The sequence below is a fragment of the Martes martes genome (genome assembly GCF_963455335.1).
Source record: "Martes martes genome assembly, chromosome: 10".
Classification (NCBI taxonomy): domain Eukaryota; kingdom Metazoa; phylum Chordata; class Mammalia; order Carnivora; family Mustelidae; genus Martes; species Martes martes.
Genome location: NC_137898.1, coordinates 102,533,831 through 102,561,080, shown reverse-complemented (window position 1 = coordinate 102,561,080; position 27,250 = coordinate 102,533,831). Strand labels below are relative to the sequence as shown.

At 54.0% G+C, this 27,250-nt stretch overlaps 1 protein-coding gene across 2 annotated transcripts in view; it reads right to left on the bottom strand.

Moving 5' to 3' along the window:
- The window catches only part of DSCAML1 (DS cell adhesion molecule like 1), a gene marked incomplete at its 3' end in the record, with an annotated part of 338,579 nt that overhangs the window by 7,662 nt on the left and 303,667 nt on the right, over positions 1 to 27,250 (bottom strand). For both annotated transcript variants that reach the window (XM_080815573.1, XM_080815574.1), the window contains exons 17-26: positions 25,805 to 26,045; positions 22,140 to 22,286; positions 19,818 to 19,973; positions 12,280 to 12,419; positions 6,183 to 6,336; positions 3,068 to 3,185; positions 2,543 to 2,706; positions 2,190 to 2,288; positions 1,324 to 1,512; positions 603 to 890 (exon numbers count right to left, since the gene is read on the bottom strand). In XM_080815573.1, coding sequence (XP_080671699.1) covers positions 603 to 890; positions 1,324 to 1,512; positions 2,190 to 2,288; positions 2,543 to 2,706; positions 3,068 to 3,185; positions 6,183 to 6,336; positions 12,280 to 12,419; positions 19,818 to 19,973; positions 22,140 to 22,286; positions 25,805 to 26,045 — 1,696 coding nt within the window. The remainder of the gene's footprint in view (positions 1 to 602; positions 891 to 1,323; positions 1,513 to 2,189; positions 2,289 to 2,542; positions 2,707 to 3,067; positions 3,186 to 6,182; positions 6,337 to 12,279; positions 12,420 to 19,817; positions 19,974 to 22,139; positions 22,287 to 25,804; positions 26,046 to 27,250) is intronic.

The following is a 27,250-nucleotide window of genomic DNA, read 5'->3' as shown; positions in this document are numbered from 1 at the left end:
AGCAGGAACAGAAGAAATGCGCACCACCTCCTGGCCCAGGCAGTGAAGACTGGGGTGCCTTTTCTATCCCTCTCTCCTTGGCGACCTTGGAGGCTACACATTCAAGATGGCATAGCTAAAAGATGGTGGCCAGCCAACCCTCACAAGACGTTACAAGGGCAAGAAGGAATTCTTTATTGGATCAAGGCCTGCAGCTTTCCACGTTTATCTGTTCCTTTTTTCCCAGCCTATCCAATCCTGGCTAATGCAACCTACTAGGAGGGGGGCCTCAGGGGGCGGGGCCTCAGCTATCCCTTTACACTATACTCTCCATCTCTCTGAAGCAGCGGAGAGCAAGGATTGCACCTTCAAAAGACCCTCTATCTTAGTGCGATGGGTTTGCCTGGCTATCAGTCAGTATCGGTCACTGGTGCACCTGCCCGCCTCCCACTCTGCTGCCCCCTTTGCTTGCTCCTTCCGTGCCTCCAGCCTTTTCCTCCACGGTAGTCCTGTCTATTTTTTGATTTGTCTGTCCTCTCTTTATGCGTCCACCTCTCTGCCAGCCTCCCTGGGGACACCTCGCAGTGCCCCCTGTGCAGCCCCTCCCGCCCTCTCCGACTCACTGCCGTCATAGTCCAGGGTGGCGAACTGGGCAGTCTCGTTGCCGCAGCCAGCGCTGTTGCAAGCCCGCATGCGCAGCTCGTACCACGTGGCCTCACGCAGCTCGGTCAGAAACACCTCCCCGGAGCTGTTGGCCCGCAGCCCCTGCCAGGCCCAGGTGCCCTTGGGCCGGTACTCCAGCACGATGGCTGTGATGGGGCAGCCCCCGTTGTTCCAGCCCTGCAGGTTAAGCCGAGCATGTGTGGAGTTGATGTGGGTGAACAGGTGCTGGTCTTTGCTGAAGGAGGGCTCTGGGGGCGGGGGGCACAGGGAGAGAGCGAGGTTAGAGACTCAGAGGAGGAGGGCTCATTCATCTGCACCGGGAGGGAGTCCCCTGGGCCAGCTGGGGCTGCAGTGGTTCTGGGGAGCAGTGGTTGGCACAGAAGGGAGTAGGGACGCCCCAGGGGACAGAGGAGGAGGGAGAAGAGGGAAGGACGTGGAGAGGCCTCAGCAGGGCAAGAGATACGGGAGGAAGGGAGAGGCTGCCACCATCAGCCGTGGGCCAGGGAGGTGGGGCCTGTTTCTCCTGCTGTGATCGGCGAGCGGCTATCTACGGTGATGGGAACCGGGTCCAGTCTCTCCCTGCAGTCTCTGCTCCCTGCGCCCTCCTTCCCCAGCCCAGCCACCTTCCATCCGCATATCCTGGGCCCATCTCTCCCCAGCTGGGTCATCGCCGGGCCTCACCCCGCCCGTGGGTCTTGGCCTCGATGATCTCGCTGATGCGCCCGGAGCCCACGCTGTTCTTGGCCGCCAGCTTCACTTTGTACCACGTGCCACACTTGAGGCTGTCCAGCTTGAAGGACCGCTCACCTGAGCTGATGAACACGTCCTTCCACTCCTCACTGTTGTCTACTGAGTACTGCAGCACGAAGCCTGCCGGGGAAGTTTGCCTGGCTCAGGGCGGGCAGGGCGGGGCTGGGGATACCCCAATAGGTGGCAGAGGGCTGGGCTTCCCGCAGGGGCAGAGTGGGGCCTTTGGTGACGGGGTGGGGGGCAGAGGCAGATTGGGCACAAAGCTGCCAGGAGCTTTCTTGCTCTCTCTTTAGCAGCCAAGGTGGAGAGGGGAACAGAAAACCGAGCCTTGAGGTTTAAAAGGGATAGCATTTAGAGCCTACTTTTCCTGGGGTGGTCCCCAGACAGCAGGATTAGATCCCCTGGGAGCTTGTCAGATCCCACCCCAGACCCCTGGAATCAGAATCTACCTTCTTTAAGATCCCCTAACGATTCATGTGCATATTCAAGGTTGAGAAGCATGATCTAGTACATTTGTCCACTGCTACAGATTTGGACACTGTGGCCAAGAGAAGAAAACTGATTTCTTCAGGTTCGCACAGCTCATCAGCTGCGATTGGGCTGGGCCTTCTAAAACCCCGGTACCTAGGCCGGTAGCCGTGGCACTTGGGTAACTTCCTTGTGGTCCGAGTTGCCCCTCATTCATCACTTCTGGGGCTTTATGGGGACAAGTGGTGGGAGTGGCTAAGGCCCTTGCCTGGCTTCTGGACCCCGAATTTCTTCCCCTCTTTCCCCCTCCTCACCCAGACCCCTCTCACCTCGGATGGAGCTGCCCCCATTGTCACCTGGAATCCAGGTCAGGGTGATGGACGAAGCAGAGGTTCTAGAGACAGTGAGGCGGGGCTGGTCCGGGGGAACTGTGAGGGGAAAGCCACCAACCCTCACCACAAAGGGTTAACACCTGATGATGGGAACGCAGGCTATCCCAGCTGCAACTGAGGGCCCAGGCCTGGCCTTCCTGCCCTCATGGCGCTACCCCTAGCTCCTGCTTGTTCTCCCCTTCCCTCCAGCCTCCTCTTCCACGTGGCACTTTTGTTCCACTAAGGGTCTGTCCCCCAGGGTGAGGGGGCTGGGGAGGTGGGGATCGGGGGCCTGCCTTCCGGGGCCTTACCTTGCACCAGAAGGTTGACGATGATGGTGTCAAAGCCCCCAGTGTTGGTGGCCGTGCACGTGTAGTAGCCCGAGTCCTCGGCCTTCACAGCGCGCAGCAGCAGCGTGCCGTTGGTATGGATGAGCCGGTGCCCGTCCATGGACACGGGGATGGCCGAGTCTTCACTGCAGGGGGTGGGGTGCAGACATGGGTTATGGTAAGCACCCCCTCCTCCTGGGGGCTCCCCCAGGACTGCAGGCAAAGAGGGCTGGGAGTAGAAGGAGGCTGGCTTGGGGGTGGTGCCCAGGACTCTTGGGGTTTTACCCAGTGCTTCCTGGGGCTATCCAGTCCCCCTGGCCTCTTCAAGCATCCAAGGAGGGGAGATTCTTGGCAGCCAACAGAGGGGAGCCAGGGAGGTTGGGTCTGTATGGGAAAGCAGGAGCTGTGTGCCCTGCAGGGCCTCTGGGGCACCCGATTCCTTTTTTCACGGCTCTTCTACTACACCCATCTCTGGGGCCCCGCATTTCTCTGGGGCCCCGCGCACACCTGTCCTTGGTCCACTTCACAGCGGGGGCCGGATCTCCCACCGAATTGCAAGGTAGTCGGACATCCTTCATCCAGGGGGTTGTCACGGTGCCTCCAAATGAGATGATCTTTGCTGGGGCTGAAGGGAAGAGAGCATGAGCGACCCCCGCCTCTACTCTCAACACGGCGCCTGCCTGCCTTTCCTGGGTCTCTCCAAATTCACAGTGCAAGACCCCCATCTCCTACCTGACCTCCACCTTGGGCTTGGGGCAGGGGTGGGTACAGACGCTTTCAGATGGCATTCGCCGGTCCAACAAACATTGTTCAGAATCCTGCTACGGGCCAGGTATCAGAGGAGGCTCTGAGCGTTCACACCACGAACAAGATGTGTTCCCTGTCCTCAAGCTGCTCATCATCCCGGTGGAGGGGAGGGGACAGATACTTAAAAAGTATCATGACAGGGTGGAAATATTACATAGGGGTAGGTGTAAATCGCCATGGGAGCACCAAGAAGGAGGAATGACTCTGCCAGTCCGGTGGTGGTGGAGGAGAGGGCTGGGGAGGCTTCTGGAATGAGAAGCTTTGACTGGAATCTTTTAATTCTTTTAATTCCAGCACACAGCGCAATGTGGGGCCTGAGCTCACGACCGACCCTGAGATCAAGACCTGAGCTGAAATCAAGAGTCGGATGCTTAACCGACTGAGCCCCCCCCAGGCGCCCCTGAATCTTGAAGGCTAAAGAGGAATTCACTACGCAGAAGGAAAGGCGTAGCCGGAAGAGGTGACAGCATTGAGTAGAGGCCTGGAGGGCTGAAACCCACGGAAGTGTGAGGGTCTGCAAGTACTCTGGGGCAACCAAAGCCCGGGGTGAGTGAAGGGGGATGGGCGGTGAGCAGGAGCAGAAGCATGGAGGGCTCCAAGCGGCAGAACGTGGAGGGAGGGCTTCCCCTTGAGGTCACGAGGAGCCACTGGAGGCTTACAAGTAAGTAGTGAAACGTTCAGAGTAGAGTAGAAGCCCTGGCTGCCGGCAGAGGGTGGTTTGCTGGAGGACGCAGACCAGCGGCAAGATGGCGGCCAGGGAGCAGGCCCGGGGGGGCCGTATGGCAGTGGGGAGGAGGTTAGGGGCTCAGGGAGGAACCGCCAGGACTTGGGGTCTGACTGGCTTTGAGGAAGAGACAGAGGGGGAGGTGAGGATGCCGCCATGATGCTGGCTGGGGGATGGTGCCCTCACAGAGACAAGGCACATGGCAGGGGTGGCGGGGGAGGGGGAGGAAGGATGTGGGGGGAGGGGGAGGATCAGGGTGGGTAGGAGACACCGGGATGCTTAGCCTCACACTGACTCTGAGGTCACCCACACGGGGTAGCTAGAAAGCAGTCAGATACACATGTTCTGGAGCGTGAGAGAAGTGGCCGGGCCGCAGACACTGACGTGGGAGTCAGCCACCCAGTGACCGAGGTCGCCATGGGTGGGACTGTAGATTGACAGAGTGGTGGCAGCAACATGCACACAGGCACGGCAGAGAAAGGAATGTCCCCAAGAGTGACGGGAGCACACTCAGAGGACCAGGCCGCACAGGCCGCCACGCGGAAGGCAAGGCAGGCAAAGATGTCCAGGGAACTGTGGGAAGGTGATCATGGCGGGTACCTCACAGATCTCTGGGCTGAGTTACAGGTGTTAGATTAACCAAGTGATCAAGCACTTCAGAGTTCCAGACCTGGTACCTCCATGTGACTGGGGTTAGTTCCCTGAATGTCTTGGTGTCTCGAGGTGTGAGAACGTGTGTGTGTGTGTGTGTGTGTAGGATGGGTGGGGGAGGGAACAGCAGTGCTCGCCCCCTTCCTCACTGGGCTGCTTGAGGACAGAAGATATGTAGATGTGTTCTGGGAAGTACAAAGCCCGCTGGGGATGTGTCCTGTGGACTGTCCCCAGGGGGAGGGGCCAGCCTTGCGCAGGACACCCAGGCCCTCCCACGCTGCTCTGGGCCAGTGCCAGCTACCCTGGGGGCACTGCAGGTTCTAGACCCCTTCTCTGCAGAAGGGATGAGCCCAGGAGAAGGGGTTGGTGGCACCTGTGGGAGGAGGGATTGGGGACATTAGAAATGCCGAGGTGGGCGGGACAAGCCCGACCTGGAGCCAGAAGAGCCTGGAGACGACTCTGCACGCTGTCTGCTGGCCATGGAGACCCCACCCCGATGCTTAACTGGAAAACGGAGCAACAAGAGCACGGTAGGGAGCCCCGCTGCAGGCCCTCTGGCGAGCGCTAGTGGCCTCAGAGCCTGGGGCAGGGGAGGGCTGATGCCTCTTGTGTCCCCAGCCAAGAAAGCCTGTCATCCCAGGAGCCTGGTCCTTGGGTTCCAGGGTTCATGGTCAGGTGGCTGGGGGAGGAGGCAGAAGAGGGTCTTCCCGTCTAGGCTGGCAGTCAAGGTAGAGGACCTGGACTCCTGGGCTGGTGGTGGTGAAATTCAAGGCCCTGTGGCGGCCCCGGGGTTGGCGCAGAGGGCAGACGAGCCGCTGTGCCCCGCTGCCTCTTTGGTGTGGGGTTGGGGCCTGAGAACTGTCATTTCCTATAGTATGGGGGTGCATATGCCCCCCACGGCACCCCTCTGCCCAGGCCAGGGATTTGGTGGGGGCGTTCTCCAAGAACACACGCGGTCTTCGTCACTCGGTGCCCAGCATCTAGCCCAGAGCCTCCTCCTAGCTGTGCCCCCTGTGAAATCAGCCGTCAGCAACCTCACCTCTGCCCCAGGCGTCCAGGCTTTGAAATGGGGGGAGGATGCCTTTGTGGCTCTCTGCTCTGTGAAAGCGGTGTCCCTTGCTGCCCCCCATCTAGAGATGCTGACCCTTGGGACAGAGACTCTGCTGCGAGCTGGGAGTGGGCCTAATGCCCCCTCTTGCAACCTCGGAGTGGAGCTGGGAATGGGGGACCAGGGTGCTCCATGCCATCCGCCCCTGGGTAGCTGTGCCGCCTGGAGCCTGTTGTGAGGCTTCTGGGAGTCAGGGGGCAGCAGAGGCCCAGTCTTGGCGGATGCAGGAGGGAGGCAGGTGAGGCTGGAGGGAGACAGCCCCTATTTGGGGAGAACCAGAATTCTAGAAAGTGGCTTCTGGTGGCTTCTCCCCCTCGGGCCGGGCTGCTTACCCTTGCCTGCAGGCTCAATGGTGACCTTCTCGCTGCTGTTGCCCCGGCCAGCAGAGGTGACGGCAGCCACCCACAGCAGGTACTGCTGCCCGCGGTTCAGGTGGGCTATCCGGTAGAAGAGCTGCTCCGGGCTCGTCTCGTACTCGCTGGGAGCCTGCGGGACGGAGGCAAAGAAGGGCTAAGAACCCAGCTTCCGGGCCTCCAGACTCCAACCCCAGCCTTCCTCGGGGACCTGGGCTCAGAGGAGGGGGTGGCCCAGTCGGAGGATGGAGGGGGGCAGTGGGAAGAGAAGGTAGGATCCTGAATCGTTTGCCCTTTCTGGCTCAGGAGCAACAGTGAGCAGAGTTTGTACGGCTCTTGGCCCCGGGGGGCTCATGGACCTGCTCTGGGTGTTGCTGGGCCAGCCTCAGTTTACCTCTTTGAGAGATCCGGACGCTGGCAATGGCGGCTCCAGGCCACGGAGTGTGAGTGTGGCGGGTGAGTGATGGAGGGAGTTAGGAGAAGAGAGAACGGAGGGAGGAGGGTCCCAGGAAGACCCCGAGGAAGGGGAGTCTCTGGAAAGAAGCCAAATTACCGCGTTTGCCTTATTAGGGTTGTAGACAGGCTCCCCAGCCTGTGCCGGCGCTGCTAATTACCACCCCTTCATTCTGCGGGGGCAAACCGTCCGGGGGCGGGAGCGGTGGGAGACGGGGCTCGGAAAGCTTCACCGGGTAACGCTTTATTAATGATTATTAGTGGTATAGATCACCCTATATATTTGTAGGTTATATAAATCTATAAAATTTTTTTTAACCAAATGACAGTTTTGACAAGTTGCCAACAAAACAATATCGGATCCCAGTGGTTTTACCAGTTGCTTTGATGAAAAGATTATGTTGCCTTGGAAACCAGAGGCTCAGATATTGAAATGAATTTGAGAAGGAGCTTTTGATAAGCGCTAGTTTGCAGACCTCCTGTCAGCCCCTTTCCTGGTCCAGGCGGGATGGGGCGGACTTTCATTTTATTTTATTTTTTGGTCAGCCGCGGGGAAGGGAAAGGAGGACAGCGCTAGGGCCTCTTTGAAATCAGGGCAGAAGTCTAGGGAGGGGGAGCAGCCCCCGGAACAGATGGGGGGCCCTGAGGCCAGAGGGAGCTAATAATTAGTTATCTCTGCAGTCACGGGCTCTTGCGCACACATGCTCACGTGCACACGCTCACACGCACACGGACATAGAGATGCATTCGTGCACGTGCACGTGCCAAGGGACAGACCTGCAGACAGATACGGGGTCACAGAGGGACATTCTCTGTGCCCCATGGGAGGGCTGAGGGGTCCAATGACTTCTAACAGGAGAAAACATCCTTTCTGGCCCCAGGCCATGTGCAGGCAAATGTTAGGGAGGAGACACAGCATCCCTTCAATACACACAGAGCTCCCTGGCCAACTCCTCCTCTTGCCCCCCTCGTGGAGACTTGGCCTTGACCCCAGTAGGTCGCTGCTGCAGACAGGTGGAGAACCACCCTGAGCCCTGGTCGCTGGGAAGTCTTTTCAGGCTGTAGCACCCAGGAGACTGTGTGCTTTTCCATCTGTGCATGAGGTAGGCGGGTGTAGCGGCTTCAACATGCACATGCCCCTTCTTCCTAAGGGTCTGTCCCATAGGTCTTAAACCTTTCTCAAGGGTCCCAGGACCTCAGTTTTCTATCCTGTGAACTAAGAAGCACAACAGCTCTGCCTACCCTGTGTGGTTACAGAGAGGCACAAATGGGGCAAGGGGTGCGTGAGTCTTTTATAAACTGGGGCATGTTCGTCTCCTGGCTTGTTTGTCTTTGATGATTGAGGGGTGTATCGGCACATATGGAGAAAAGTTGGGTGTACCTGCTTGTGTGTCAGTGTGTACCCCAGTGTACATTTGTGTCTGCACAGGGCAGGAAAGGCTTGGCTTCTCTTTGAAGGTGCTAGCATCACATCTGGATCCTGAGGTCTTTCTTTTAACCTGGACTCCCCAAAAACCCCTGAAATCATTTTTAAAAACACATAACCATATTTCCAAATAAAGTCTCCGTGGATCAAAGGTTAAAAAGAAAAACATAAAACTATGACAATATTTGTCTTTCTAATCGTACAAATGAAGGTAAAAATCATAAACGGAAATGATTCATAAATTTGAATTCTATAAAAACAAAATCCCATGGCACACCAAAAAGAGTACCAAAAGGCAAGCAAAAAACTGCAACCAATATAATTTAAAAATGGCTATTTTTCTTACATATAAAGAGCACTCTCAGATCAAAGAAAAACCATGAACTAGCCAAATGAAAAATGGATAAAAGACATGAATTGATAATTACCCAAACATGAAAAAAAAACCAGCCAATAAACACATAACAATAATTAACCTAACGAGTGCTCAAAAGAATATACCTAAAATAGGACAACTTTTTAAAAATCTAACAAGAAAAAATGAAACATGTATCATACCTTGGATTAGCATGGGCACATGAAACAAGAATGTACTTATAATGCTGGTGGGAGTACAACTTGGTTCCAACTTTCTGAGGGGTAATTTACAAACATGTATGCATATCTTAAGAATATCCTTACTCTTGGGGCACCTGGTTGGCTCAGTGGGTTAAAGCCTCTGCCTTCGGCTCGGGTGGTGATCCCAGGGTCCTGGGATCGGGCCCCTCATGGGGGGGGGGGGTCTCTGCTCAGCGGGGAGCCTGCTTCCCCCTCTCTCTCTGCCTGCCTCTCTGCCTACTTGTGATCTCCGTCTGTCAAATAAATAAATAAAATCTTAAAAAAAAAAAAAAGAATATCTTTACTCTTTGTGCCTCAGGAACTCCTATGGAAATCTACCCTAAGAAACATGGGTATAAAGCCTTTCATGAAGAATGTTCAATGAGGTATTAATTATAATGTTGAACACTTGAAAATAGATTAAATATAGAACAGGGTACTGATTAAATGGATCATATACTAACAGGCACTCGTGATCATATTTGAAGAGTATTTGATGGTGTGGGAAAGTGCCTACATGTATAACATGAAAAACATGGATTATACGATATTACATAAAAGTTCATCTTCATTTTATTAAAAAAAAATCCCCATAATCTATATACAGATCAAAGACTAGAAGGCTACCTACCAAAACATTGCCAGTGTTTATCTTTAGGGAATGAGTACAAGTAATTTTCGCTTTCTTCCCTATTCTTTTATATATTTATGGAATTTTTGACAATCAAGTGGCAATATTTTGATAATCCGAGGAAAACAACAAATGTATGAAAATGTTTCAGGAAATTTCTGATGGGATGCACTGCAGCTCTGGCTGCCCCCAGGGCGTCCCTTCTGGGAGCCTAAGCCAGATGCAGTTCCCATCTCTTCTGAGGGTTCCACACCTGCATGTTCATACATTCAAGTACATATGCACACAAGAAGACTCGTGCATTGCCTCTGACCTCACGCTCAAATCCATGGTTTTGCACCATCACGTACATGCGTGTGTCCTCAGCTCAGCACTCACTCCTAGAGCTCTTCCCTAAGTGAATTTGTAATGTAGTTGTTTGGAATTTGGAAAGTATTTGTGCAAAACGACAGTATCACACTGTCCGTATCATAGTCGCACGTGGGGGTCAGTCCCTACCCCATGAGGTGGTTGAATCGAGGTTCTCATCACATGAGCACAGTGGCCCCTGGTGGGATACTGTCCCATGGGGACTCTCCCTGGGACAGAGGACATGGAGAGAGGCGGGGAGGCCCTTGGGGTCTCCAGCAGGAGCTCAGCACCAGGAGCTCTGTTCTGGGGCCTGGGACAGAGGTCCCCAGCCAGCTGACTCGGGGGTCCTGAAGCCCGAGTTAATGAGGAGGCAGTGTTCCTTTGAAAGGCTTCATTGTCGGAGGAGGAGATGACTGCACAAAGCCAAGCTCGGGAATGAGTACCCTCTCCCATCAATTTATCGTGGGAAACTTGCCCAGTGTCTAAGGCTTTACAATGGCCAGGCTGCTAGTAATTCATTCATCAAACATGTATTTAGTGACGATGATGTTTCATGCACAGTTTTTGGTAGCTGGGGACCCAGAAATGAAAAGATGCTGTCCCGGTCCTCACCGGGCCCCAAGGACCAGTGCAGGAGACAGAGAAGTCACTAGCTAGTTGCCTTCTGACACCCTCAGTGTATGACAGGATGGAGTGCATGCCACAGCACGGGTCAGCCTGGGCAGAAGTGTGAGCTGTGGAAAGGCACAGCAGGCATCCAGAATGGTGATGAGCTCAGAATGTGTGTGCACAAGCACGCACGTGTGCACGCACGTGTGCGCACGCGTGTGGAGTTGGGGGGCAGGGGAAAGGGGCAGACGGCATGGCTAAAACACTGATTGGAAAATCGGCACAATCACCCAGGGATGGCGGCACATTCTCTACTGGACACGTGCAGACCCCGCGGCTCAGCGGTTCTCGTGGGTGCACGCCCGACAGGCACGCATGCGCATGGGCTCCAGGAGACCCCAGCGAAGACACGCACAGCGGCACCATATGTAGCGGCTCCGAGCTGAAATCTACCCAAATGCCTATCCACGGGTAACAGACTGGAGGAAACAATTCTATATACACACACAGTTGAAACCCGTGCAGAAGTGGCAGTGAACGATCTATAACCACGCACAACAATATGGATGAAATCCAGAAATGCAAAATAACGTTGAGTAAAAGAAGCCGGATAAATGGTATGAACTTCACTTATATAACCTATAAAACGCGGCAACACTACTCTGAAGTCAGGATGACTGTCACCCTGCCCGGCGGGTAGGGAGGTGACCGGAAGGGGCACGAAAAGGTCCTCTGGGGGGCCGTAATCTCGTGTTCCCTGCTCTGGGTCTGCTGGCCCCGTGTGCTGTGAAAATTCACGGAGCTGTGTGCTCACGTCTCTGCGCAGTGGCTGTGAGGATGGAGGGGAGGACACAGGGTCCCTGAAAAGATATTTCTGGGCTTCCCCTCTGGTAATAGAACTCTGGCCTCCCTGGCGTGGCGCCAGGCCACCTATGGCTCAGAGGGTAATTCAGAAAGACCACAGGAAAGCCGAGCGGAGGAGGAGATGGCACAATTACCGAGCAATTTCAGGGCAGCTTTCCCGGCTGCCGGGAGCTCATCTGCAGATGCTTGGGCTGCCGTCCCATCACACACTGCTGGTGGAGGGAGAAGCGGGCCTCCTCCTGCTCCCTGCTCCCCTCCTGAGATGTCCTGGATATCTCCTGGATAGTACTCTTGCCCCCTCCCCGAGGGTGCGCCCCTCCACCTCCCCACTAGACTGGACACCCCACTGAGGACAGGTGCACCTGCTGATGTAGCTAGACCAGGTGTGCTCCAGGGTAGTCACCCAGCAGAACGCGGTGGTTGAGTGGCTGGAGATCAGGAAAGGAAGAGGGAAGGATGCACATTGCGGGACGTGGGTGTGTAGACCGCATGCGTCCTCTCTTCCCTCTCTGTCAAGCCCCTCTGAGCACCCAGTGGAAAGGCAGGGGCCAGCCACCTGCACTTCACTCCCAGGTTTGGGCAGATCTTGTAGTCTGAGTCCTCTCTCCAATGCTGAGGCCCAGCTCTGGCCCAGACAGGGACGCTCCCGCCTTCTCTCAGCTGTCTGCCATCTTTTCTCCTAACTTTAATGGGCTCTATGCTGAGTAGGCCACTCAGGGCAGAACTCCAGCAGCCCTCCAAGCCCAGATCGTTCATGCTGGAGAGTGGCTCATGTCCAGACGCCATGGACCAACCAGGCCCCAGTCAACAGCTCTGGGTCCTACTGGAAGCTTCCCTGGTCAGCCAGACCAGAAGAGCCGAGGCCTTGGTCTCCCTTTCACATCTGCTTGGTTGTGAGCCCTGACTCAAAGAAGCCTCCAGGACTTGTGACAACCTTGCGGCCCTTGGAACAGAGGACTGACCCAAGATGGATACCGAGTAAGGCCTCAACTACTCTTGGGTGACCAGTGCCCATTCTTTTCCATGAATTCAGGTAGAAACACAGATATAAGTAGCCCCCGGGTTTGCCCTGGACACCTGCTGATCTTCCGAGAAATTTTCCCTTTCTCCTGTCACCCTCATCATTCAACCCTGGGCCTACTTACCGGCTGGCCAGACCCAGGGCTGGAGCAGAAGATGGTGTACTTGCGGATCACCCCATTGGGCTTGGTTGGGGGGAGCCAAGACACGACCACACTGCTGGCAGATGAAGGGACAGCTTTGATGCCAGCGGGGGGACCTGGAACTGAATCGGGAGAAGGCCAGGTCAGTTTAGAGAAAGGAGCTCTGCCTTTGGGAAAGAATGACAGCGGGGGGAGAGTAAGGCAGATCAATCTGGGAGAGCTTCCTGGAGGAGGCATCCTTGAGGAATGTTTTAGAGGGGGAGGTTCCAGCAGGTAAGGAGAAAGGTGATCACTTGGGGCTTGAAACAAAGTATCTGAGATGGAGGCACTGGGAATGGTCATCTTCAAAAGTGTTTGGCCAGAACCAAGGACTTAGGATACTTCAGAGACAAACAGAACCCATGGGGAATTCACCTTGATTCCTACAACCTTAATCTACTTCCTGCCTCAATGCTTGACTAATAGGTTGTATGTAGGCCAAACAAATACACTGGTCACTTTGCTCTTTGGCCTGTGAGCTCCTTGATGCTGGGGGCTCCAGAGACTCACAGAGCAGGCCTCCTCCTGGGGGTCAGAAGCTGGTGGTCAGCCGACGGGTGACTGGGCTTCCTGTCATGTGCCCAGGGCAGTGCCCCTGGGCTGCTGGCTAGACGCTTTCTGTTTCAGGAGGGGAAGTCTACCCGAGAATTGGCTGGCACACTCATCCTAAGGGGATCCCAATTCATATGGATTCTGCCCTCCCCCCCTGCCCCCATCTCTCTGGGCCGGCCTGACCCAGCCGTGACCCCGGGGCTCTACTTGGGAGACTGGACGCTTCCTGGTTTCAGGTCCCCTCATCTCTCCCTTGTATTGTTGTGTATTCATTTTTCCTCCTGGGAGCTTTACATTCCTTTGAGGACAGTGATGACATCCCGCTCAACTTTCTTTGCCTCCCGAGCCTCTGTTTGCCCCTCTATATGATGGACATAATCACAACCACATTACGGGTTTGCAGTGACAGTCAGCACTAATCAACATAAAAGCACTTGGCACCTCCTGACATATAGAAGACAATAAATGGTGATGATGATCATTTTTTTGCATTCCCTCTCTCAACTCTTAGCTTCTAGTACTACTGCATTTTTTAAAAAAAATTCTAGGGGCACCTGGGTGGCTCAGTGGGTTAGGCCTCTGCCTTTGGCTCCGGTGATGATCTCAGGGTCCTCGGATAGAGCCCTGCGTCGGGCTCTCTGCTCAGCAGGGAGCCTGCTTCCCCCTCTCTCTCTGCCTGCCTCTCTGCCTACTTGTGATTTCTGTCTGTCAAATAAATAAATAAAATCTTTAAAAAAAAATCTTTAAAAAAAAAATCTAGTAAGTGGTCAACAGTTCTAGGCTACATAAAATAATGATTCATCATCACCATCCATCCAGGGGCCCGAGCCCTCCCTGCTACAGTCCTACCATCCCACCCCCGCTAGTGTCTTTGCAGCTGTGGAATTCAGGGGGCCAGGAGGGGAGGCACTGGGGCAGGTGTGCTGTCGTGTTCAGATCTTTTCTGTCCTTGCATACTTTTTTTCTCAGCAGTAACTGAGAGGGGTATTTAAAAAAAAATTTTTTTTTAAGATTTTATGTATTTATTTGACAGAGAAGGAGAATGAAAGCAGAGGGAGCAGCAGGTCCCCTGTGGAGCAGGGAGCCCGATGCGGGGCTCGATCCCAGGACCCTGGGCTCATGACGGGAGCTGAAGGCAGCTGCTTAACGACTGAGCCACCCAGGCACCCCCATTTGTGCAGTCTCGATGTGATGTTACTAGGTTCACAACAAATTTGGAACTGCTTCATTTGATTAGTAAATTGGGTTCTACTGTAACAGAGGGTCCTTCTGTATCTCTAATGATGCTTCCTGCCTTAGAGCGTACTGTGTCTGACATTCCAGCTTTCTCTCCGTTCTGCCTGGTGTATCTTTTATGTACTCCTTTCACATTGTACCTTTCCATACCTTTATGTTTTAGGTGTTTACTATAAACAGCGCGTATTTGGGTTTTGTTTCATTGCTGGTCTGACAGTCTTTCTCTTTTCATTGAATAATTTAGTCAATTTATCATTGATCAATTTATCATCAGTTAATGCAATTACTTATATATTTATGTTTAAATAGCTCCTCTAACTAAGTACTTTCTGTTTGTTCCACCTATTCTGTTTTTCTTTTTACTCCTTTTTGTGCTTTTTTTGGATTGAAGGTTTAAAAGAAATACTTCATTTCTCCCTCTCTATTAGTTGGCTATCAGACAGCCTGTTACCACTTTTAGGGGTAACCCAATGTGAATCTTTAACTTACCAAATCATGAATTGGTACTTTTTTCCTCCAACAGTGCAAGGGACTTAGAACCCCCATTTACCCTCACCCAATTTATATGCCATTTTGTATATTTTAATTATGTATATATTTTAGGCCCTCCCCAAGATAATGTCGCTGTCATCATCGTTTATGCAGTCAATATTAATGGGGATTTACCCATATGTCCCCCATTTAATTGTTCTTTCCTTCTTGCATCACTGAGCTCCCACCTAGGATCATCTTCCTTCTAGCTAAAGAATACCCTTTAATATTTCTCTAGAGCAGGCATATTGGTGATAAAATCTCTCAGTTCTCGTTTGTCTTTATTTCTTCATATCTTTATTTCACTTTATCTCTTTATTTCACTTTAATCCTGGAGAATATTTTGGCTTGGTATAAAATCATACCAATAGGTTGGTAACTATTTTCCTTACATACTTTATACCACTGCACTGTTTTCTGGTTTCCATTGTTGGTTTGTTGGTTTTCATTGTTTCTGACAGATTAGCCGCTGATCTCATTGTTGGTCCCATGAGAATAACTGGTCTTTTCCCCTCTGGTTGCTTTTAAGAATTTTCTCTTTGTGTTTCCTGTTTAGCGGCTTTATTAGGATAAGCCCGGGTGTGGACTTTCTTAAGTCATTGCCTGCAGAGCTCCTAGAACTTCTTGCTTTGGGGATTGAGGTCTTTCATCAGTTTTGAAAAGTTTTCAGGCATGTTATCTTCTGCCCCATTCTCTTCCTCCTCTTCTTTGAGACTTCCTCTCACATCCTCTATGTCCTTTATACTCTGAATGTGGTCCGTTGGTCAGCAGCAGCGTCACCTGGGAGCATGTTAGAAATGCAAAATCTCAGGTTCCACCCTAGACCTACCAAATCAGAATCTCAATTGTAACACGACCCCCAAGGGACTTGTATGCACAGTCAAGTTTGAAAATCGCTGTTCTATGTCTGCTACTTGCTCTTTTATTTTCCATTCATTTTTCTTTCTGAGCTTCTTTAGGGTTTTCTCATCTAACTTCCAGTTCACTAATTCTCTCTCCAGCTGCATCTGATTGGTTATTAAATCTATCTACTGAGTTCTTAATTTCATGGATTAATAGTTCTTGTTTCTAGATTTTCTATTTGATAGTCTCCCATTCTCTTAAAATTTCAATTTCGTTCAGAGTAACTATTTGAAAGCTCATATGTGATAAAACTTGTGTTTGGAATTCTTGTGGGTCTGTTTCTTTCTTTCTTTCTTTTTTTTTTTTTCCTGCTGGCTTTTGTTCACGTTGTTCCTCATTATTTTTATTGTATGCCAGACACATCACTTGCAAACTTCTTTGTAGAAATAGTTTGAGGCCTCAGATGATGTAATCTTCCTAAAGGGAGAATTCACATTTACTTCTGGCAAGTATCTGCAATCTGGGGACTAGCAAGCTGGGTCGACCTCAATCTAATTTCCAGGACTGAGATGATTTGAAGCTTAGCTGGTCCACTTTGGGTGCACTTTTAATCCAACGTGCTGTGCTCATGGTCTCAACTCCAAGTAAGGGGGATTCACCATACAGACCTGTCCACCCCAGCAGGCCCTGGACTCCCAATTTCCTTTCCACTGCTGCTCAGATTATCAGCCCCTGCCTCCAGATTTGGCATGTGTCCCCCATGGAGAGAGCTGTTCCAAATGCCAGGCTCACCTCCTGGGCCTCCACTCTCCCTGGGATCCTGGCCCAGTAATTCTGCACTCTCCTGCGAGCTCAGGCATGCCTTCAAGCAGGTGTTTTAAAAATATTTTATCCAGATTTCCTAGTGTCCTCAGCAAGAAAGACAGTGGGTTTGAGTTACGTACGTAGTCCGCCATTACCGGAAGTGCAGATCCTCTGATATGTTTCTCTAAGCTTGTGCTCACTCCCGCCTTCATCATTAAAGAGGCCACCCTAGCACACACCTTCCGCTTCTCTGCCTAGATGCCCACAGGTTCTAACGGGCCTCTCTGACACTGGTCCTTAACCCCTGGAGCCCCTTCCTGCCATCTGTCCTCCTGCTTCAGGAGTTACCTTCCTAAAACACAGGTCCAGTCAAGCCTCGTCCTCAGCTAAATATCTTTAAGATGGTTTAAAATCCAACTCAATTTTCACTCTGATTCAGCATTCCCGGGGGAGGGGAGACGTCAGCAAGAGGCTTTGTTGCTCAGGAACCAAGTCCAGCCAAGCCAGCCTGAGACCAAGTTAAGACTGGGGGATTTGGACTTCAGAAATGAGCTTGAATTTATTTGAGTTTGTTTTCATTTTATCTTTTAATTTATTTTGGTTTTCTCTAAATTTCCCAATCTTTTTTTTCCCCCTTTGGAAGAAGGCACAATCCTGAGCCGGGGCAGGGGGTTGGGCGTGGGGGTAGGGAGTCACCGTGTCTTAGCTCTTCGTTCCAAGCTCCCACGGCAGAGCTCAAATTGCAGTGTGGACCCGTCTGCTTCCCGAGGGAGCTGAGAAAGAACTGGAATGGGAGAACCTGGAGGAGGCAGGGCCAGAGCTGGTGCTGCGCCTGCTGGTCTGTGTGCCCGTCTGCCCCTGTTCTTTCCTGTTCCTTGCTCAGTTCCTGTACCACTTGCTCGGGTCCCCGTGCCCCTCCATTCCAAAGAGAGAGCTGTCCCCATCACTGACACTAGCGGATTTATTACCCTCCAGGGAAGTCAGCTGTGATCATCCCATTCCCCTTTCAGTGACTAGCTTAGCAAGAGACACGTTGCCCCGGTGTGGCCAACGGGAAATGAGGATGAATCAGTTGAAGGGCTTCTGGGGAAGGTGTTTTTCACTCCCGAGAGAGGCATGCCCACAGGAAGAGACCCCCTCTCTCACTGGGAACTCTATCCTGTCTGGTGCTACAGTCATTTGGAAATCATGGGAGGCACAGCTGACAGGCGGGGGATGGCAGAGCAGAAGGCTGGGGCCCACTGAGTTAAGCAACCTTGGAGCTGTGCTCCTCAAGACTCCTTGTTTTGTGTGATAATAATACACTTACTAGTTAAATCTTTCTTTAGTTGGACTATTCGCAGCCCAAAGCTACCTGTCTGCCACAGGCATGTGATGGAAAGTAGAGAAGATATGGAGGCAAGAAGGCCTTGGTTCGCTTCCTATGAGATGCATGACCTTCGGCAGGTTGCTTTAGCTCGCCAGACCTCACTTTCCTCTCCTTGAAAATGGACATGATAGTTACCTCGTTGGGCTGCTGGGAAGGCTCGGTCATGCTTATGACTACACATGCTACCCATGTCAAGTGTGGCTGTGGTTCTGGGTGTGACAGCAGTTCTCATCTCGCAGTGGCTTCCTTCTGGCCTGGGCCTCCCTTTTGGGGCGCACTGAGTCCCTCAGGGGTGCCTGGGTCCACCTGAAGCTGCCAGCACCTTGGTAACTAGCAGGCCCCTGCTGTTTGCTAGAGCTGCACATTTTAGGAAGCATTTTACAGTTAACTTGCTTCTTACAACAACTTGATGTGATCAGTGTCCCCATTTTATCGCAAGGAGACAGGTTCAGGAAGGCTAAGTGACTGGCCAATAACGGACAGGGCTGGGCCATGCTCTTCTGTTGTGTCTGCCAGCACCCCTTTACTCTGCAGAGCTGCCCACGGGACCCATTTCCTGGCTGCGCGGTCCCTGCGCGTGTCCCCGGGCGTGGCTCTAGAGGCAGCTCTGAAGCGAAAAGTGGGAAGCTCCTTGCGGGGAGGGATGATGCTATCGGACCTTCGGATTCCCTTGTGGGGCCCCCACCTTTGTCAAACACGTGGAAGAGCTTATGGCTCAGACCTTGCATCAGCAAGAGGGCGGGGACGGGTTGGGGGAGCAGTGGTTCCCGTCTAGGGGCTGGGTAGGTGTGTTGTTCAGAAGCTCTGGAAGGGGCCAGGCTCCGAGCATGGTCCCCGCTTGGCCTGCACACACATGAGCAGGTGGCTCTGCCCGGAGCTGTCCCAGGAAACCTTGATGGGGGGATTAATGGCAGGAAAAGTAGGGCAGGCAGGTTGGTAAATATTTAATTGCTCAGAGCTTAAGGCAGGGAGGGGGCCCGATCTGGGGGAGGGCCAGGGCTTAGGGAGAGTGGGGAGCTGGATTAAACCGGTCTATTCCCTGGGCACTGGGCTGCTCTGGGAACCTCTCGAGCATCCCTTCCAGCTTGGGACCCCCGTCTCAGCAACTCTAATCCTCCAACGCCTTCTGCCGGAGTCGCACAGGAGGGGACCCGGGCCATGGGAACTTTGAGAAAACTGAGGCATCGAGGGGAGGAAGCCAGGATGTTAGCAGTGGCTGCTGTTTTGGTCCCTAAGCTGCCAGCCACTCTTCACACGAACCAACTTAAAAATAGAGCACCTGCCTCAGAAGCTTGAAGTGTCAGCTAAGGGATGGTGTTGGGATGCGGTGAGGGAAGAAAGTGGAGGCCGGAAGCAGGAGCCCCACCTTCTGGATGCGGGGTGAGAGGTGGGGGGAGGGGAGGCGCTCCAGATGAACAAGGCCCCCTGGCGGTGTGCATTTCTGGGGCCCAGTTGGGAGTCTGGCCCTTTTCCCAACCTCTTCTCTGCTGGGTTGGTTCAGCTCCCAACCTCCCCCACCATCTTCCTTTGTCACCCCAGCCTGGAGGGTTGGCTCGCGATCTCTGCTTTTCCTCCAGTTCCGTCCCATGAGGAAGGGCTTGGAGATCAGAGCTCCGAATGGAGGCACAGCCCATTCTGTCCCCGAGAGCCTCCCCGGCACACCAGAGTCCAGGGCCTGGCCCATTCTGGGGCCTCGGCAGGATGGCTGCCAAGTCCGTAAGCCAAGATGTGAGGCGAGATGCCCCTCTCCCCCTCCCCGCCAATCCCAACCATCTGTATCCAGAGGAAACCAGGCAGAAACTTGCAGCAGAGCAGATGCCACAAAAAGGATGCTCTTGAAGGGGAGGTGGGAAGAGAGGCTTTATCAGCCTCTGACCTGGTGCTGCAGGGGGAGGCAAGGGAGCAGGTCCCATCGCTTACATGTTTGTGCAGGAGTCCCAGAGCATCCGCTACCACCTATGGCAGGCTGTGGTCTCCCCGGGTGGGGTCCCAGAGTGCCCAAAGCCACCCTACAATGACGCAAAGGGACAGGAGACAGGATGGTGCCTTGCCGTCACTCTTCTCTTTGGGCAGCACTCGGCAGCTGGCCCTGGGGGAGTGTGGTGGGGGTGCCAAGGCCGGGCTGGGCATGGCAGAGCGGACTCACCGTCCTCCTTGGTCTGGATGCAGAGCACACCGCTGCGCACGCCGTCCCCGGCCTGGGTGTAGGCCAGCACCTGCACGCTGTAGTTGGTGAACTTCTCCATACCACGCAGCTCTACCCGCTCCCGCGTGGTAGTGATGTTCTGCATCTCACCCCACTCTGCCGGAGACAAGTGGCCTCTGAGCGTGGCTGGGGTGCGGGGGGGGTGCGGGGGGAGGAGCCATGCCTGGTCCCCCTGCTGCTGGCCCTCTGCCAGCCTGGGCCCCACTGGGCTCAGACCTCGCCTCCATGGTAGTGGCAGGTAGGGGGACCTGACCTCCAGGAACACGGGGGCAAATTTGGGGCATTGCTCCCAGGCCTCATCTCTCCCCAAGGGGCCCAACCAGGGCGAGCCGGCCTACGCCTGGCCTTGACCCCACTGACCTTGCACCAAATTCAACCTAATACTCTCCCTTTGGAATACGTCCGTCTCTCCGAGCACCTTTCCCCTCCTCCATCCAATTCCCTCTCCCTGCGAGGGATCCCAAGCATGTCGTACTCTCAGTAGCATAAGAGCTAAGTCCCCTTCCCTTCTCCCTACCCCTGAGGACACCCTCCCCAGGAAGAACCCACAAAAAGAATCTGGGACAGGCTAGGAGAGGAGACAGCCTCTGCCAGGAAGGGTCGGGCCTTCCTCCGGCTCAGTGAGGACCCGTCATCTGACTCTGCCAAGGGACTTACTGCAGGCTGAAGGAAAGCTTGGGGAGGGGGTCCCCCGGGAAAACCACGGACTTAGAAGGAGAGAAAGAGACAGGCTCCTGAGCTGACAGCCATCCACTGAGACCCCTGGGCTTTCAGACAGACAGGCCTGGACACTGGCTGAGGACAGGCTTTGTGGAAGCCCGTAGACCCAGTCCAGTGCCTCCCTGGGGACCTGCTGTGGGCAGAACCCCGGCCCGGGGAGGACAGCGGTCTGCCAGAGTCCAGGAGTGAGAACACCATGCCCAGCCAGACACAACTCCAGGTCAGTGCAGGGAAGCCTCAGACACCCCAGCAGCAGGACCTTTTTTTTTTTTTTTTTTTTAGGACATCAGAAACCAGGGTAGTCAGGGTACTCCAGGACTGAAGCCAGAGAAAAGACCCAAAAGGAGGTCAGTATGGCCAGCGAGCCAGGTGCCTTGGAGATTAGAGAGGCCAATGGCTTCCTTACCTTAAGGGGCTGAGCTAGGAACACTGTGGGTTTAGAAAAGAGAAAGCAAGTTCTGGAAACCGAGGGATCACCCCTTATCTGGGGCAGCACAAACAGGGGAGGCTGGGTCAGAGCACATGAACTAGGGACACCTCCCAAGACCCAAGCCCTGAGCTCCAGGCCACTGTGCTTTTGGAGGAGGTCACGGCGGTGGTGGCAGGGAGAGGCACATGCTGTCGGCAGTGCATCTCGGCACACACAATGGGGAAGGGGTGAGGGGATGAGGGCAGCTGCCCTGCAGAAATGACCATGAGCTGGAGCTTCGGGTCCTCCAGGGGAGAAGGGAGAGCCAAGGGGGCTGGGGGCAGAAGGCTCAGGAGCCGGGGAGCCAAGCTCACCGTGGCCCCCCAGTAGAGCAGCTCCATGGTTTGGAATGCGGGGCCTCCGGCTTGTACAAGCACAGGCTTCCCTGGTCACTGCAAGGCTCCCATGTACCCAGCGGGCAGGGGCTTGGTGTGTTTGTGGGGCTACACACGACTGTCTGGACCAGTGCATCCCAGGGCAAGGAAGGCACCCCTAGCGTTGGGCCACGATCTTGGGTTTTGTGTCCTGCCATTCCAACTCCATTTCCTCCTCTTCTCTGGGTCCTGGGCAGACTGCCCACCTCACTGCCTGGCCAAGGGATGCTGCACTGTCCCCCCACCAGCTTCTGGTAACCCTGTTTCCTCCCCTTCTGGCCTCGGTGGTGCAGATGAGCCCCAGGTGCCCCACCCTCGCTCCACACCCCTCTGAAAGCAGTGCCTTCCTGAAACTTTTCAACCGCCCCGTCTGAGTGCCAGGTACCCTGCCTAAGATCAACACGTTACATCAGAAAATCACAGACACCCCATCACACCTCCAGTCATTCCCAAACACACGGCTGTTCAGGAGCAGCTGACGTCCCTTCCCCAGCACAGAGGTGACCATGTGTCCCACCACCCATCCTGGCCCTGGCTCTGGCTGGGACAGCGTACACAGAAGAGAGGGGGCTGGGCCTCCACTTGATATCCCGTGGGAAGATGCTCAGCTCTGATCATCTGTGTCTGGTCTGGACACAGACCCCCAAGGGGCCTACACCTCTCACCCCGAGACCCAGCCGTCACTCCTGGGACACTCACCCCCATCCACGTAGAGTGACCAGAAGATGACCCGGTAGCCTTTGAGGACGCCATTGAGAGTGCTGCGTGGGGGCTCTGACCAGGAGATGACAGCCACATCGGAGGTGATGGACAGGGCCCGGACGTTCTCGGGGGGCTGGCTGGGCACTGCAGGGGGCGGGGGAGAAGGGTAGAGTCCAGTCAGGGCATGCAGCCTGACATCTGTGTCCCAGCCAGAAGAACACGGGAGGAGCTCCCGATAGAGTGAGGAGAGTCTGGGCTGCGCGGCTGGGAAGCGAAGCGTTTCCTCTCCTGGATTGGGATGAAAAGAGGTCTTCATAGGTTCGGTTCCTTGCTCTCCAGGGGGCACGTTCCCAGTTCTGGGTATGTGCTGAGGGCACAAGGTGATGAACTCCAGGCATGACCCCATGGGGATCCACCAGTGGGCACCACAGCCCAGGAAGTTCATCTTCATCAGGTTACAGAACCTAGAAGATCGCCAGGCCAGCCCTGGGTCTTCTCTGATGGCTGCTGGCCCTATGTGGCATGTGACCAGGCGATCTGAGCCCAGCCTCTTGGGCCCCGTGGGTCCTTATGCCAGGCTGAAGGGAAGGAAAAGAAGGGAGTCCCTTCACCTTGTTGAAGGGGAGAAGGGGTCCGTAGACACCTTTAAGTTTTCTGGGACCGTTACACCTTTGTCCCTTGTCCCTGCCCATCAAAATGCCTCAGATGATGAGAAAACACTTTCTGATCGCAGAATAGGTGGCCCATTTTGCCTTTAACCCTCTCCCCTGGAGCGCTACCTTGGAGCCTAACCTAAGTCCTACACCCCAGGGTTGGCCGTGGTGCAGGTCCCTCTTTCTGAGATGGTGGACGGTGGGGACACCAGATTCCGGGAGCCACTTTGGTTGGGAAGAACTTTGGTGGCACTTCCTGCTGGCTTCCTAGGAGCTGGGGCCAAAGGGAAAGGCCACGTCTGCTTTGCTCAGAGAGGGAGAAAGGAGGCACAGGCTGGATGGAAGGTAATTAGATCCCACTGCCCCACAAGAGGCAACTCTAATTTTTATGAGCATTTAAATGATAATACATCATCCTAACGATCCTCTTTGAGAATGATTATTGTTTCATATTACTTAGGTGTAAAAATATAAGCACCATGTAATTAGGGACCCAGTGTAATAAACTAATACAGATCGCCCGTTCGAACAAAATGAAGGTAATATAATTATGGAAAAGACACTATTGCTAAAGCAGGGCCCTTGACTACCCCAGGAGGAGTGCTAATATTGCCAGGAAACGATCAGGATCTGACAGGCTAACGAGGGCCTTAATTAAGTATGAAAAACTGCTGAGCAAATGCTGCTGGAAACTTCTTCCCTCTCTCCTCTTTTGTTGTGAAAATGACTCTACAGCCCATGCTGATCTCTCCCTGTTGGAAATTCTAGGCCCCCCACCCAGGAGCCGGAGCCCGAGCCGGGGAGGTAGCGCCCTGCTGGAGGCCTGGCCTGGCTGTTTCCTGGCCTGGCCCTGGTGGACAGCAGTCAGGGTTGTGCATGCCGTGGCTGTGTGGGCCCTGTGTGTCCCCCTGGACGCGCCTTCCCCTGGCATCCCGGGTCCGCATCCCTTGGTCCTACATCCAGCCTTGCTCCAAAGCGAGAGGGAGACAACGGGGCACAGAAGAGAGAGTATAGGATTCAGGGTCTGACCTGGATTTTGACCCCGGGCTCTGTTCTTTAGGTGATAGGTGATTCCGGACAGGCTTTTTAGCTTCCTTGAAACCTGGTTTCTTTTATGGGTAGCACCCTAGCTACTGGCGCCTCGGTTCTCATAGGCAGGTGCCCCCCTGTGCCAGCAGCACCTGGGAATTTCTTTGAAATGCAAAATGTATTCAACCTGCTAGCAGGAGCTGGGTGGGGGGAGAGCCTCTCAATCTGTTTACGGCCTTCCAGAAGGTTCTGATACACATTCAGGTTTGAGAACTACTGGGTCAGAGCACCCCTTGGGATGAGTACTATTGGTGTGAAGAGGTGACGGGTTGACTCCATCCACCCAGCCAGGCCTGTGGTCTGGGGAGGTGCTGGTTGGGGACAGAGTCGGTGTGGAATGGCGGAGGACGAGGGGGCACTGGTTGTCTTGTGGTTCCCCACGTCCCCTACTAGGGTTCTCTGTGTCCCTCTGCTTGCTACGTGCTTTTCCCTTTTTCTGTGTTCTCCCGTTCCCCAGGGGCTCAGTGCTTCACCCCAAAGCCCAGCTTGGGCTGCAGAACCACTGAATGAGAATCTTGGGAGATGAAGCTGGGGCATTGATATTTTTTAAAGCTTCCAGATAATTCGAATTTGTAGCCAAAGTTAAGGACCACCAGCATGAGCTAATCTACTTTCAGGTTTCTGACCTGATGTATCCTTCCTCCCAGGGGTGTCTACATTTTTAGAGAAGATGAACTAGGGAAAAGGCATTGCTTAACCTTAAGGAGTGACTGCCCACCCCCCCACCCCCAAACGTGGGACTTTAACTCACGACGCTGAAATCAAGACCTGAGCTGAGATCAAGACCTGAGCTGAGATCAAGAGCTGGATGCTTATGCCTGGGTGGCTCAGTCAATTAAGTGTCTGCCTTGTGTTCAGGTTATGAGCCCTGGGAGGATCGAGCCTTGCAGTCCCACATCCGGCTCCCCGCTCAGCGGAGAGCCTGCTTCTCCTTCTGCCTGCCCCTTCCCCTGCTTGTGCTCTCTCTCTTTCCCTGACAAATAAATAAGTAAAATCTCGAGGGGGGGGGGAGAAAAGACAAGAAAGGAAAAGAAAAGAAAAAAGAAAAAGAAAAAAGTTGGACACTTAACCTACTGAGCCAGCCACGCACTCCAAGGAATGACTTTCTAATAGTGGAATGCGTGAGTCCCCTCCCTCTGCAGGGGCAGGGTCGGACGCAGCAGTGGTTTTAATCTCAGACTCTGGATTTGGGTTAGGACATCAGGAAAGAAACTTAGGGGAACCTTCTGCTCTTTGGGCAGCCGCGGGCACCAAGGGCCACGTCTCCTCTTTCAACCCCACACAGGCTCAGGTACCAGCTGGCCCTTCTCTGTGCTTGGAGAGCAGGCACATCCCTGCTTCCTCCTAACACTGTCCCCCTGAAAGCTGGGCCTTGTTATTTACTCAACAGAGTGTGGAGTCCTCTCTAGTCTTCAAAGGATCACGTTTGAAACAGTGGCTCCACACCACCCACCGCGTGGATCTTGGCATATCTTAAGCCCTGTCTCCTGTCCGGCCCCTCAGACAGGCAGTGGATGGGTTCCAGCCCAGAAGTGCAAAGGTAACTTGGATTCTGCCCCGTTTCCGACCTGCAGGTTGTTGAAGGAGAAGAAATAGGACCAGGGAGTAGAGGAAAAGGGCCTGGGGAGAGAGAGGAGTGAGGGCCAGAAGGAGGGAGAGTCAGGTGGGTGAGAGGCAGGGGCTCAGATGGGCGGAGCATCAGCACGCAATGGACAGCGCGCTGGCCAGTGGACTGAGAGCCTGGGGGTGCTCAAGGTCCCAGCACCTCTTGAGGAGCTAATGGGTCAGAGAAGCTGGAGGGATCCAGGGTGCCTGTGTGCCTCACGGGTCTGTGACGGGGCCCGGGAGCAGTGGGAGGGTCCCGAGTCCTCGCTGGCCGCCCTGGCTCTCCCGCCCGCTACCGCGTGCTCGTGTCCTCACCGTCCTCCAGCGTGGTGGCATTGATCTCACTGGATGAGGGCCCCGTGCCAGCCCGATTGAAGGCCTGGACCACCACCCCATATTGGGCGAATTTCTTGAGGTTGTCCAGGGTGTAGACCTCGCTGTCCCCAGTGGCCTTCATCTCCACGATGCTGTACTGCCCACTGCTGCCAGGGCTGTTCTCCCTGTAGCCGATCTGGTAGCCCCGTATGACGCCATTCTGCAGCTCCTTCTTGGGCGCCTGGGAGCGGGGTGGGGGAGGGGAGACAAAGACACAAGGGGGCTCAGAGATGATGCTCTGAAAGCCAAAGGCAGGTCCTGTCCCGCTTCAGTTCCCAACGCTTCAAAGGCTCCCATCTCGCGTGGGGTGAAACGCAAAGCTCTTAGAAGGGCGACGGAACCCTGTACGACCTGCCCCATTACCTCTTGGGTCCATCTCCTCTTCCCCCGACTGCCCCTGCTCCAGCACACTGGCCTCTCGCGGTTCACATGGGGCCCTCATCCATTCCAGGGGGACCCTCTTTCCTTGCACGGCCGCACAGCTTCCCTCTTCGCCTCTGTGGTATCCTCGGAGCCACGCCCTGTCTGCATGAGGCTTTGCTCATGCACTTTATCTCAGGTTGCCCCCTGCCCTCTGTTCCGTATTTCTTACATTTCTTCCTAGACCCCATCACTTCTTGGACCCACTTTTTCTTCCCCAGGCTCTCTTTTTCTCCATGGCACTTAGCATCACCAGACATCCTATATATTTTACTTATGCGTCCCTCTGTTCGCATTAGCATATAAACACCATAAGGATGAAAAACATCGTTTCGTTCGCTCTTTGCTGCGCTCTCACTGTCTAGAATGATGGCTGATGTGTAGCAAGCCTTCAATACACAGTTACTGAACGAATGGAGAGAGGAACCGAGAGGGCTGTCGTCTGACATGGGCTCAGGGGCCTGGGAGAAATGGAACCGCAGACAAAAAGTAACCAGATGGAGAGGAAGATGAGCAAGTAGCTTGAATAAAAAGAGAATCCCAAGATGGCACATCACACCCTCCAGGTCAGGTATTGTCACCAAATGGAAAACAACACGTCCGGGCGATGACGTGGGCCAGCTGGGCTCGTGCGCTGCTGGTGGGAATGCAAACCGGTGCGGCGGCCGTGGTCAGCAGCCTCCCAGGGTGAAACAAGGAATTTCCATAGGATCCAGCAGTTCCGCTCCTCGGTACGTACCCCAAGAAGTGAAAGTGGAGACACAGGCACAGACTTGCACACCCAAGTTCATGGCCGCATTATTATTCATCATAGTCAAAAGGTAGAAACAACCCAAGTGTCCATTGACGAATGAACGAATAAATAAAATGTGGTCTATGAGGGCAATCGAATGTTATTTAGCCTATTGTTGAGCCAGAATTGAATTCTGACGCAGGTTACCATGTGGCTGAACTTTGAAAACATCG